Raw genomic sequence first — 12,906 nt, forward strand, 5'->3', positions numbered from 1 at the left:
GCTACCCCCTGATACTCTATACCCATAATTGAAATCATAAACTAGATCAGAAATTCCAATCCTTTCCTAACAGTTAGAGATATCCCTTTGGAGTCCCAGTTGGCAAACCCGGTGCCTGACCATTATAACTGCTTCTTGGGAAGCACAACAGAGTTTTTAAGCTAGAAGCATTCAGCTCCTTAGTCTAGGGTGACCAGACAGCAAATGTGAAAAATTGGGAGAGGAGGTTGGGGGTAATAGGAGCCTATATAAGAAAAAGACCCAAAAATCGGGACTGTCCCTGTAAAATCGGGACATCTGGTCATCCTACCTTAGTCTCTCATACGATTAGCCTGGAACTTTCCCTCAGAAAAAAGTATGGAAAGTATATCCAGTAAGTTTCTCTGGCACTGTTATGTGGCTCTACAACATTATCTAGCAAATATCAATTACATTTTACAGCATACTGTTTTAATCATGTCAGTTCTTCCATAAAACATTAATCCAAACAAAGAAATATTGTATAATTTCATTTCAAAAGTTAAAAAAATGAATACCACTTGGTCTTTCTATTTAAATTGTATGACCCCAGGGCCCATCTCTTTCATATATTTTGAGTGGCACTAAGCACAAGATTCCTATCCACATAGTTATTTTTTTTAACTGGGATCCTGGTTCTCAATTAGATACTAGTATTGTAAAGGACTAAACAGATATTCTTCATCCACGATTGCAGAGTCATACCAGATTCAACATGGAGAGAACAGAAAGTAGGGTCTGTATTAATTCCTAGAAACTAGCCCAATAACGCATCACAAAGTTTTATGCAGCATCAAATACTTAAGTGCTACAAGAAGTGGGTCTTCTGATACTTTTGTACTGTAGAACAGAATTCTTAGATGAACTCTCTCCGCATATATACTGTAAATTGCAAATCGAGTAGAAAGCTCTTATTTAGAGATGGGCCAGCGATTCAAAGTTTGGATATAGATCTTGATTTCCCAAAACTCAGGTATGTTTCAATGCAGAGTTTTGGTTTGGGTCCACTGATCCTTTCCATTAAAACATCCATTTCCCTTTGCTGATAGCTACTGCTCTATGAGGTACTGTGCATGACATTAGCTGTACAGACCTGGAAGAATCCTCTATTTTCTTGTAAGTTAGTTAAACAAGTATTAAATTAGTCTGGAACCTAACAGAAAAATAATATTTACTATTTAAACATTGAACAACATGTTTTTCTTCTGACTTGCATTCACTTAAAGAACATGTTCCTCTTAAATCACATTAGAGGCTGCAAACTGCAGGGACTCCCACTAAAGCCCAGGGGAATTCCACTGTGAATCAAGGGCTCTATTGAGGCAATCAAGTCATGTCTCATCAATCACACAGTTGACTGGCGCTATTCAAAGTGCTCTATCACAATGCTTTCTTGCCCCCCAGAAAATATGTAAAAGTAGTACTCCCAAAAGTTGTGGAGAAAAATGTTTGAGAAAAAATGAAATTCCTATTACTCTCCACTGTCAGACATGTAAGAACTCGCTACTGGAAAGCTTGGGGTTTATAAATGAAGTGACAGGTAACTACCCTAACCCTCAGCCCTGATTCTACAATCAGATACATGGAGGCAGGGCCCTGCCAATTACAGTGGGGTTCCACGTGGCCATGATGGTCCATCTCAGCTGGCAGGATCAGAAATTTAAGAGGTTTTTGATGCAAGGATTTTTGGGTTTGGAATATCCTTAAGGACTCAGCTCATGTCTATTTCTATCCATTTCTATTTTTGAGTTGAGGAGGAGGAGATTGGTTGTCATTTTCGTAACTGTTTTTACATTCTGCTTTTGAGGAAAGAGAGCAGTTTTTAAAAAAGTGTACCAAGTGCAGTTTGAAGCTACTGTCTTTCAGGTTTTGCCACTTAATCAAATCTAATCACATCAAAACTGAAAATGCTGAAGTCCAGTGTATTTCCTTTCATTAAATCCCTGATTTTTCATACAGCTTTCCAAAGGAGGGTACTTACTGGTTCAAGACAGGCGTGTATGCTGTTTTATCCTCATCAATGATGGTAACCATCAGAGTAATGAGTTGGGCCCAAAAATCCAAATTCTTAGTGGTTGGTCCCTGTTCTTCCCGAGGAACTTCCTGCTTCTTACCCTGTTAACAAGATTTAACAAAATGCAGGGAAAATATCTAAATTGTGCGGTTTCAATTATTCATCATTGCTAGAGAGAGAGATGACATATAGTACTCTGCCCCCAATTCAGGAAAGAACACCAACATGTGTTTCACTTTAAGCACGTGCCCAAATCCCATGAATTTAAACACATTCTTAATTCCTTTGTTGAATAGGAATGGATTAAAATGCATTTAGTGTTTTACTGAATCACAGCCTATATGCAAATACTCATGTACAGAGTAAGTGTTATATCAGATAACCTGAAGCAGCAATGTGGAACATTTCTTGTTTTAAGATTCTGAATTTTTTGCAGTAAAACGGATTCACATAAAATAAAATAAAAAAAAAAAACCCAACAGAAATTTATATATCTTTTTGAAAATGAAATAATCCTTTTTCATGTATAACAAATCTGGCAAATAATAAAGTCCCTTTATATTTCCCCTCATTGTAACCCCATATTTTGACCACTACTGTCTAGCTCGGGGCAGGCAAACTTTTTGGTCTGAGGGCTGCATCAGGTTTCGGAAATTGTATGGAGGGCTGGTTAGGGGAGGGTGTCGTGGCCTGGCCCCTACCCCCTATCCGCGGCCCCCAGGACCCATGCCCCATCCACCCCCACACCCCGCTCCCTGTCCCCTGACCACCCCCAGAATCCCCGCCCCTGACTGCCCCATCCAACCCCCCTGTCATTCCTGACTTCCCCCCCAGGACCCCTGCCCCATCCAACCATCCCTTTTCCCTGTCCCCTGACTGCCCCCGGAACCCCTGCCCCTGACTGCCCCCCACCACCCAATCCAACCCCACCACCTTCCTGACTGGCCCCCGGGAACCCCTACCCCATCCAACCACCCCTTCTCCCTGTCCCCTGACTGCCTTCGGAACCCCTGCCCCTGACTGCTCCCCGCCGCCCCATCCAACCCCTCCTCTCATTCCTGACTGTCCCCCTGGGACTCCTGGCCCCATTCAACCCCCCTGTTCCCTGCCCTGTGACCGCCCCGACCCCTGCCCCACCCCAAACTCCCCTGCCCTCTATCCAACCCTCCCTCTCCCTGTCCCTGCTGCCTGGAGCACCAATGGCTGGCAGCGCTATAGCCGCGCCACCTGGCTGGAGCCAGCCACACTGTCACCATCACACAGCACAGAGCAGCGGGTCAGGCCGGGCTCTGCAGCTGCGCTGCCCCAGGAGCTCACAGCCCCGCCGCCCAGAGCATTGCTCTGGTGGCGGAGCGAGCTGAGGCTGCGGGGGAGGGAGAAGAGCAGGGGAGAGGCCGGGGGCAAGCCTCCCGGGCCAGGAGCTCAGGAGCCGGGCAGGAGGGTCCTGCAGGCCGGATGTGGCCCACGGGTCATAGTTTGCCCACCTCTGGTCTAGCTGGAAGTATCTATCAGGATTTTATTGCTGAAATAACTTTCACTGAGGATGCTGTCCTTTTTGCCTCACTCAGTTACACTTTCAGAAAAAAACTTCATCTCTGTAGTCTGGATTTAGCAAATTTTAATCTAGTCTCCCAAACAATGGAACATCTCAGCTCTTGGCTTTTCAGACACCGACCTGTACAACAGAGAGGTCACATTTACACCAAAGTCAATAAAAATAAATTTGTTGCACAGAACCAAGTCACAGAAAGTTGCAAAGCTATGAGAAAGGTAAAGAGCTGGTGCATGAAGCAATGCCTGTACTTTGAAAATCTCCATTATCTGTGATGGCACAGTACCTTTCAAATTAACCCCTAAGGGGGAGACAATAATTCTGAGCAGGTTCAATAGCCATATTTTAAAGAGCTACTTGTAATGGTCCTGCCTGGATAACCAGAGGTGGTGGTAGGGATACCTTCCTTCATTTGCTGGTGTGTGTGCGTATGCACATCTATATTGCTTGGTTTCCTTGCTTTTTACCTCTCTCTATATTCTCAGTGTTTGGGTGTTCTGCATCCTTTTCATAGAATATCAGGGCTGGAAGGGACCTTAGGAGGTCATCTAGTCCAACGGCCTGCTCAAAGCAGGACCAATCCCCAGACAGATTTCTCCCTTGATCCCTAAATGGCTCTTTCAAGGATTGAGCTCACAACCTTGGGTTTAGCAGGCCAATGCTCAAACCACTGAGCTATCCCTCCCCCCTCTTGCAACCTACCCAAAACAATACTCAGAAAAACCTTTTTGTCTACTCGTCCAAACTCCTAGACAGGTTCACAAACCCCCTTTGTCCTAGGCTAGGTCTTATCCTTACAGTTATGTTAACTGAAGACTAAGAGTTCACACCTATAAATCTCAATGAAGTGATAACTCAATCCATAACAAGGTTTCACCAAACTCATATATAAAGATAGGGAGACTGCTTCAGAGATGCTTCAGAGAAAATAATGTTTCTTTGAATGTTTAAATGTATATACTTTGTACCTTTTATTTCTTAACCAAACATGATGACAGGAAATAGACATTGTATCTCTTCAAACACACCTACGTTATTCTCATAATAAATTAATTCAATGTTAGCTTAACCTAAAAGTTTATCTATTAACGTAGAGTTGGGAAAGACAGAAACGGAATTTTAACAATGTGCTATTATAATTATTTTTTGGTGGCCATCATGAAGTACATTAGAAAAGTATCATTAATCACCTTGTTGTATACCCAGCTGAACTCCAAATGTTACAGCTTCTAAGTCTAATATGATTGAATTAAAGGAAATGCTCAGTAAAATTTTGGTGTGACTTATATCACTGACAACCTGCAATTGTCCTGCAAACAGAGGGACTTTTAAAAAGAGACAGGAGTATTTGAGCATTAAGTTTCAACACCAAAGTCTTTCACCTCACGTAGATTACACCTTCACTACAGTACCCTGCATTTTCAAAAGCAGAGATTTATTTTTAGCACCATTCTTCCACAATGGTGCTAAAAATATCTAATATCTGTTACCCAATCTAAATGAAATGCAGTTTTGCAAATCAGAGCCATTTCACATTTAGTAGGGACAGTCCATTAACACATTTCAATAACAATATTTCAGATAAACAATTCACTACAACATGTAGCTGAAACAATCCTTTGGCACAGATGTGAAAATTCTATGCTCCAATACACACAAAAAATGTCTTGTCTCTGTAAAGTAGAAACAGCATAAAGGATGTTTTCCATGGGCTTCTCTGGCACAGAAATAGATTGAAAAATTAAATTAAATATTACTTTTAGATATTTAAAATGTATTTAATTACATTCTTATGTTAGCGCACGGAAATTTCCATATACTGAAGTAAAACACCTCCTATAAAGCAAAGGACCAAACAATTACTACTCCATATGCTACAGTCTGGTAAGAACATATCATTTAAATAAATGCTGGATAAAACAAAAACAACAAAACCATTTAGGTCATATTTACATAGCAAAATGTCCATCTTTTGAATTCTGAATTATTGACACTCTTATTTAACAAACACTTGTCAGAGATTGTAAGAAACATTTTTAAAGGAGAAAAATGATACTATGATTTAATGCTGCTGTTGGGAATTAAAGTACTATATCAACAATGTCCTTGCTTAACAAGTTTAATTTCTATGCTGTTCTCCTGAAGCCTGTGTTCTGGTGACATAACACAACATTAGCCTGTCATTAACAGTCAAGAAGTACATCCTGTCATTAAGTGGGAAGACAAGTAATGTTTTTCCTTCTATGTGCTCTTAGAAGACATTTGTCTGCTGCAATTTAGCTATTGTCATGACACAGCTAGGACTGGTGCTGTATCTCCATATCTATTTAGTTCCCAATAACATGCATTTTTCCTTTTTAGAAAACCACAACAAGTAGACTTGTATAATACACTAATGGACTAGGAGTTGTGGAAGATACCTTTTATAATGTCAAGATTAGATTTAATTTGTACATAAGCAGAAATAGAGTTTACATAATTAACATGCAAAAGGTAATTACTAGACTATAAACATGGGTAAATAGTATGATCTACTAACTGATAAAGGGAAATCTAAATGGCTAGATTAAAAATAAAGTTGCTGTAACATTCCTACAAATCTCCTTTTGGAGATGCAAACTGCATACAGAAAAGAGAAGCTCCCTTGGGGAAAATGTAAATCTAGTATCAGGTGTATCTAACATCAGTTAGGAAACTGTGCTGCATTTGCATTTATAATATCATTGAGATGCTGAAGTAGTATATGAGACAGTGCATACTGTTTAACGTTTTAGAGACTGGCATTGTTATTAAGATCCAACTTTTTCTCTTAACAAGTTTGAAAGAAACATAAATCCAGAAATAAATCAAGACGAACATCACCGGTCCATAGATACATTGTACACAGTTTAGTGACCCTTTTAAATGAACAGTTTCCTAACATTGCCTTCCTTTCATTTTGGAGGATACATTATTTACTGAATAAGTTTAAATCAGAGATTACTAAGGCGCTAAGCAATAAAGGAAATCTTTTTTGGGTGCTGATCCCAATCCCATAATAAAAGTCTGTCAATTAGCAAAAGCTGCTTTCTTTTGACCAGCCATAAGGAAACAACAAAATATTAATGAATAACACCACCGTCAATAATGGTATCTTTGAAGTGCCAAGGTAGTATAGATACAAATAGGAGGGGGAAGTGTCATAAAAAGATGTTACACAGGCCACTACATCAAAAGCTCAATAATCCACTCATCCAAGGCAGAATGGTAGAATCCCTAAAAGGCACGTACTGTCAGAGCCCAAATACAACAAATAGCAGCAGATTTCTCACTACTAAGGCATAAAATTATGGGATTAGGTGCTGCACCATAACTTGTGCTGATACCCTGTCGTGACTCTGCTGAACTTTGAAGAAGAAGCGGAGTGTGCTGCAGTTTTAGAATTATCCTTAATATAAAATGTTAAAAGCAGATATGGGCCCCAACTAGAAGTGAACCCTGGATCTTAGTTTATAACATCACCTCTGAAATTAAGCTTCTGTCAGGAATTCAATATTATCAGCACTATAAAATACTAATTTGAACCACACAATGATTGCCTTTTCATTAACTTCTGTTGCACTCAGAAGATGTTAGGTTTGTAATTAGAATCCAGTTTCTGCATTAGTCCAAATTTGTGACAGTGAAAGCAACCTAATAATGATTTCCATAATAAATTGTTAATAAATCCCACTCATTCGTCTATATCAGTGTTTCATAAACTGAGGTTCATTGATCACTGGTGGTCTGCAGAGCTTTTGTAAATTTTGTAAGCATAGAGAGATGAATTACACAAATGAATTTTCTTATATTACATTTAAGCTAATGCTTAAGCTGTCACAGGAATATGAAATAACAAATGGGAAGGAGGTGATTATCACAATTGTCAATGGGATGCAAGGTGGCCCATAAGATGAAAATCTCTATCAAGATGAATTACAAAATGAAAGAGTTTGGAAACCCCTGTACTATATTATATAATCTTGTGGGTGCAATTTGATTGACTACGGTTTTAGTGTATTAGTATGAAAGTTGGATTTCAAAGTCATTTTCTCCTTACTCATTCAGAAGTTTTATATCATCATCAGGGCCGGCTCTAGGCACCAGTAAAACAAGCTGGTGCTTGGGGCGGCACATTTTTAGGGGCGGCATGGCCGGCGCCAGAATGCTGCCCCTAAAAATGTGCCCCGGCCGCCCTAGCTCACCTCCGCTGCTGCTGCCGCTCGCGCGCCGCTACTCGCCCTCCCTCCCAGGCTCGCAAGCCTGGGAGGGAGGGGGAGCAGCGGCGCGCGAATCAGCTGTTTCGCGCACCGTGGCCACTCGGAGTCTCCCCCTCCCTCCCAGGCTCTCAAACCTGGGAGGGAGGGGGAGACTCCGAGTGGCTGCGGCGCGGGCGCCGCTTCTCCCCCTCCCTCCTAGGCTTGAGAGCCTGGGGGGAGGAGGCAGGGAAGGGGCGGAGTTGAGGCAGGGCCGGGGGTGGGGTAATTAAAAAACGGGGGGAGGGCCGGCCAAAATTGTTTTTGCCTTGGGCGGCAAAAATCCTAGTGCCGGCCCTGATCATCATCATATAACTCCAGTACAATACAACACAGACGCACTGAAGAAATAGTACTAGACAGTCTTGTCTCATAATTCACCAGTGTTTATACCTGATTATCTAGAGAAAGGTACAAAACAGTCTAGCGAGTTCAGTTTCTTAATTAGATAAGGAACACATTATTAACTTATATACGCAGGCCCCAAAATTCCAAACATTCTCTCAATCAACAGTCTCTTTAATCTTATAGACACACCATTGATTTATACTTAAGCCTGTGCCTAAAATGTTTCCTCAAGGGGGTCATAAATCTGATCTGTAGGCATTAAAATTTATGGTGCATTCTTTAAATGTGTCTTTTTATTTACTCCTGTGCAATTACTTACGGTTACCGGTTGCACATACAATGGTGGCCTTATTGACAACTCTCTATAACTACATGAAAAAGCTCAGCTACAGTATAATGAGAATAAGTAAGAGTTTGTGAAAAGTTATTTGCAACATATTAAAAAGGGGTGAAATCCTGGCTCCACTGAAATCAATAGCAAGATTGCCATCAACTTCAAGTTGCTAGGATTTCACGTTTTTGGAGAAGAAAATCAAATTACATACCATGACTAATATAACCCCTTATTAAGGACCTCACCCTTGCAATCAATACCAAGTATAGTGCTAGAGCTTGTTGAATTTATTCATACTTTGATCAAAAAAACCTCCCCCCTATAATTTTTCATTCTTTCTTTTTTTTTGACCAGCTCAAGCATTAATTGCTTAGTTATACATTTTATTGGAGGATTCATAATTTCTCTGGAAAAACATAATTTTAAACAGCTTTTAAAAATGAAAATTATCTGTGAGCACAAATCATGTTGTTCAATCAGAAGTTATGGGCTTGATACATGATTATTGGGTGAAATTGTACGGCCTGTGTTACATGAGAAGTCAGGTGAGGTGATCAGAATGGTCTCTTTCTGGTTTTAATCTTTATGAATCTATTAACTTTTGTACCATGGTAATCTGAAAGACAGTAGGTACACACCATAATGAAGAAGAGCATTTTTTTCACATAACAAGTGTAGCAAAATACACCTCTCGTAGTAACAATTTTTTTTTCAATTTGACGCAGAACTTTTTTTGATATTGTCTGTTAGCCAAATTTCCAAGGGACCAAACATGTAATGGATCATGTAAACAATGTGGCACACGGACTGCTATTTTGTGGAGGCTTTTAATAATTATATTTGTAAAATAAACAAACACCAAAACACAAAGAAAAAAAATAAAAGACTAAATGCTTTACAAGCAAACACATTTTTTAATTAAGGAAACTGGCTGAAGGCTGGAAAAGTAATCTCAGCAAAAATGTGAAGCAATATTAAATCTAAAACTAATACTATGAGACAATTCTGGAAGGGCTGATGTACAGGAATGCTGAGTTTTCAACGTCTCTTATCAATGACTACCATTTTATTGGACAAAATGTCTGCTACAGCACAAGTAAAATAATAATAGTCAAAATTTGGATTCCCTTTAAGTTAACAAATATATTTAATGTAGGCTAATCTGTGATATTTAACCACTTCCCTACATTGTTGCACTGCCCCCACAAAGAACACCAGGTGGTAGACATTCTGTTTTGGGGTAAGGTTAATGTGCATGATCAATTCACAATTTTCAGATGGTTATAACTTTGGTAAATCCAATTCAGTATTTTCAGGAACTAGTCCCCAGTAAGGACCATGCTCATGGGAAATTTCAAACTTCAGCTGTTTTTGCTGTAGATCCATTCTTTAAACCAGTGGTTCCCAAACTTGTTCCGCCGCTTGTGCAGGGAAAGCCCCTGGCGGGCTGGGCCAGTTTGTGTACCCGCCGCGTCCGCAGGTTCGGCTGATCGCGGCTCCCAGTGGCCGCGGTTCGCTGCTCCAGGCCAATGGGAGCTGCTGGAAGCAGCCTTAAACAGTGTGGTCAAACTTTCCACAAAAACACATCTCCAGCAGAGACCAGGCCTGGGAAATTTCATAGACTCATAGACTTTAAGGTCAGAAGGGACCATTATGATCTTCTAGTCTGACCTCCTGCACAACGCAGGCCACAGAATCTCACTCACCCACCCACTCCTGTAACAAACCCCTGACCTATGTCTGAGCTATTGAAGTCCTCAACTTGTGGTTTAAAGACTTCAAGGTGCAGAGAATCCTCCAGCAAGTGACCAGTGCCCCATGCTGCAGAGGAAGGCGAAACCCCCCCAGGGCCTCTGCCAATCAGCCCTGGAGGAAAATTCTTTCCCGACCCCAAATATGGTGATCAGCTAAACCCTGAGCATGTGGGCAAGACTCACCTGCCAGACACCCAGGAAAGAATTCTCTGTAGTAACTCAGATCCCACCCTATCTAGTGTCCCATCACAGGCCATCTAACAAGTTGTTGAGCAGCCAGTTATCCAAGTGGTTCCACTGATGTCAATGAGATCATCCATAGTAAGGTTACCATATGTCCGGGTTTTCCCAGACATGACCTCTTTTTTGATCCTCCATCAGGGTGGATTTTTCAAATAAGAAGAAATGTCCGGGACTTTTATGGAACAGACATTTCATCTCAGAAAGAGCTGTCTCTGTGCCCTGATCAGTCCCTCCCCTTCATCCACAGCTGCCAGATCCCACTCACTCTGGCCTGGCAAGTAAGCGGGGCCACCAAGCTCCTCATGTCCAGGCTGCCTGCCCTGCTGAGGGGCCTCAGAGGCTGGCCAGGAACTTGGGGTGACAGGGCCAGACCCTGGATCTCTGCCCTGGGGAGATTCCTGGAGGGAGGCGCTGACTGATGGGCTGGCGCTGCATCCTGAGCCTGTGCCAGCCACCCTGTCACCATGACAGGGAGCATGACATTGCCCCCCAACTCGAGAGTGAAGCCCAAGGTACCCCCTCCAGTATGCCCCCCAATACCCTGTCTTAGTACACACACATACCCCTCCATCACCCTCCAAATACCCCCCAGCAGTGCCAGCACCCCTGAACTGTACCCCCTCTCGAGCTCTCTCTTGACCTTTCTCCACCCTGGCAATGTCCTCTGTTTGGGAACTTGAAATATGGTAACCTTAAATTCCATGGGACTGACAGATCACTAATGGGAGTAAGGGCTGCACAGTTAGGTCCTGAATGTTTAAAAAGCTTATAAACCCTGTGAAAACAGGAGACTAGAATAGAAGCTGATTTGCTTAACAATGGCTTGATAGTTAGATAATGTATCTACAATATACAGCCATGCAGACCAGCTGTCTCATATAATAAAACTTAGCACTTAAATAATGCTTTGTATTTTCAAACATTAACTACTTTTGTTGGGGCTAACATAACATTTCTGGATGTGCAAAATTAAGAGGTTGGTTTGAGTCCAGCTGGAAATTTTGTGCTAAAGCAACAATCTAAAGGCTGAGGTTGGAACCAAATTCGCTGTCACTTTTGAATATATATTTTTTAATTACTGCAAAGGGAAATGTATCTGTTGTTCATTTTTCACTTACAAATATTTAACTTAAATAAATGCTTATTAATAGCCTATATATTTAAAACCCAATTCTTTTCTGCATGTAAATAGTCCACAGATTAGATAGAAAATTCCAGTGAGTCTCCAAAGAATTTTCCCATTGGAGTAGGGGAAGATAGAGTCTGTCACCCTTGACTCCATTAAAGAAACAGGGGTTCAGCTCCAGAACCCATGAATTCCCTGAAATTGGGATGGATCTTGGGGATCTGCAGCGATCAGGGGCACTGAGGTAGAAGCTCAGTACTGGCTCTGCAGATTAGACAGAAAGAACACATGACCCCGCCTCTTTTTTTTTTTTTTTTTTTTTTTTTTGCAAGTTTCAGTCCCTCCCAACATGCATCCAGAACAAAACGGATTCCATTGAAACAGCCTGCACCCTAGCCAAGAACTGAATCCTCCCTTGTCCAGGTACTTCAGCAGAGATATTGGGATTAATAACACCTGCTTCATTTTTCATAAAAGGTTGTTACAAAGAGGAGGGAGAAAAAATGTTCTCCTTAACCTCTGAAGATAGGACTTAAATTGCAGCAAGGGCGGTTTAGGTTGGACATTAGGAAAAACTTCATAACTGTCAGGGTAGTTAAGCCCTGGAATAAATTGCCTAGGGAGTTTGTGGAATCTCCATCATTGGAGATTTTTAAGAGGAGGTTAGACAAACACTAGTCAGGGATGGTCTATATAACAGCTAGTCCTGCTATGAGTGCAGGGGACTGGATTAGATGACCTCTTGAGTCCCTTCCAGTTCTACGATTCATGTTTGAAAATAAAACCAAATAGTGACGCCTGGTGATTTTTCCTCACCACCAACTGAAAAATATGAGCTAGTGAGCTCATTCCATTCACCAAACAGAGCAACACTATTCGGTGCTTAGAAACAAACAATTAGGGCTAGATTATGACATCCTCACTTACAGACAGAGGTACCTAAACTCCACAAGTACTCTCACCAACTTCAGTGAAACTACTCATGGAAGAAAAGGCATCACAATTTGTTATTTCTGAATCAAAACAAAGAAGTTAGTTCTAACTTCACCCTCCTAAATCTCTCTCATGATTGTACCAGTCCACTGAAGCAAAATTAAAATACAAGTCTAAGCTAGCATATGAGATTCTTTAAAATAGAGGGTGAGCTTTTCCCATGTACTCTGCAGCCAGAATCTACCAAACACCATTTACAGAGAGGGGCATGTTGTTGCTGACATCATTACAAACAGAATTAAACAAAAAA

At 41.2% G+C, this 12,906-nt stretch overlaps 1 protein-coding gene across 2 annotated transcripts in view; it reads right to left on the minus strand.

Moving 5' to 3' along the window:
- Window positions 1–12,906, minus strand: part of UNC13C (unc-13 homolog C) — a 404,743-nt gene that overhangs the window by 168,602 nt on the left and 223,235 nt on the right. For both annotated transcript variants that reach the window (XM_024198093.1, XM_024198092.1), the window contains one exon: window positions 2,000–2,133. In XM_024198093.1, coding sequence (XP_024053861.1) covers window positions 2,000–2,133 — 134 coding nt within the window. The remainder of the gene's footprint in view (window positions 1–1,999; window positions 2,134–12,906) is intronic.

The sequence above is a fragment of the Terrapene carolina genome, unplaced genomic scaffold (genome assembly GCF_002925995.2).
Source record: "Terrapene carolina triunguis isolate 2854851 unplaced genomic scaffold, T_m_triunguis-2.0 Scaffold67, whole genome shotgun sequence".
In the NCBI taxonomy this organism is placed as follows: Eukaryota; Metazoa; Chordata; order Testudines; family Emydidae; genus Terrapene; species Terrapene triunguis.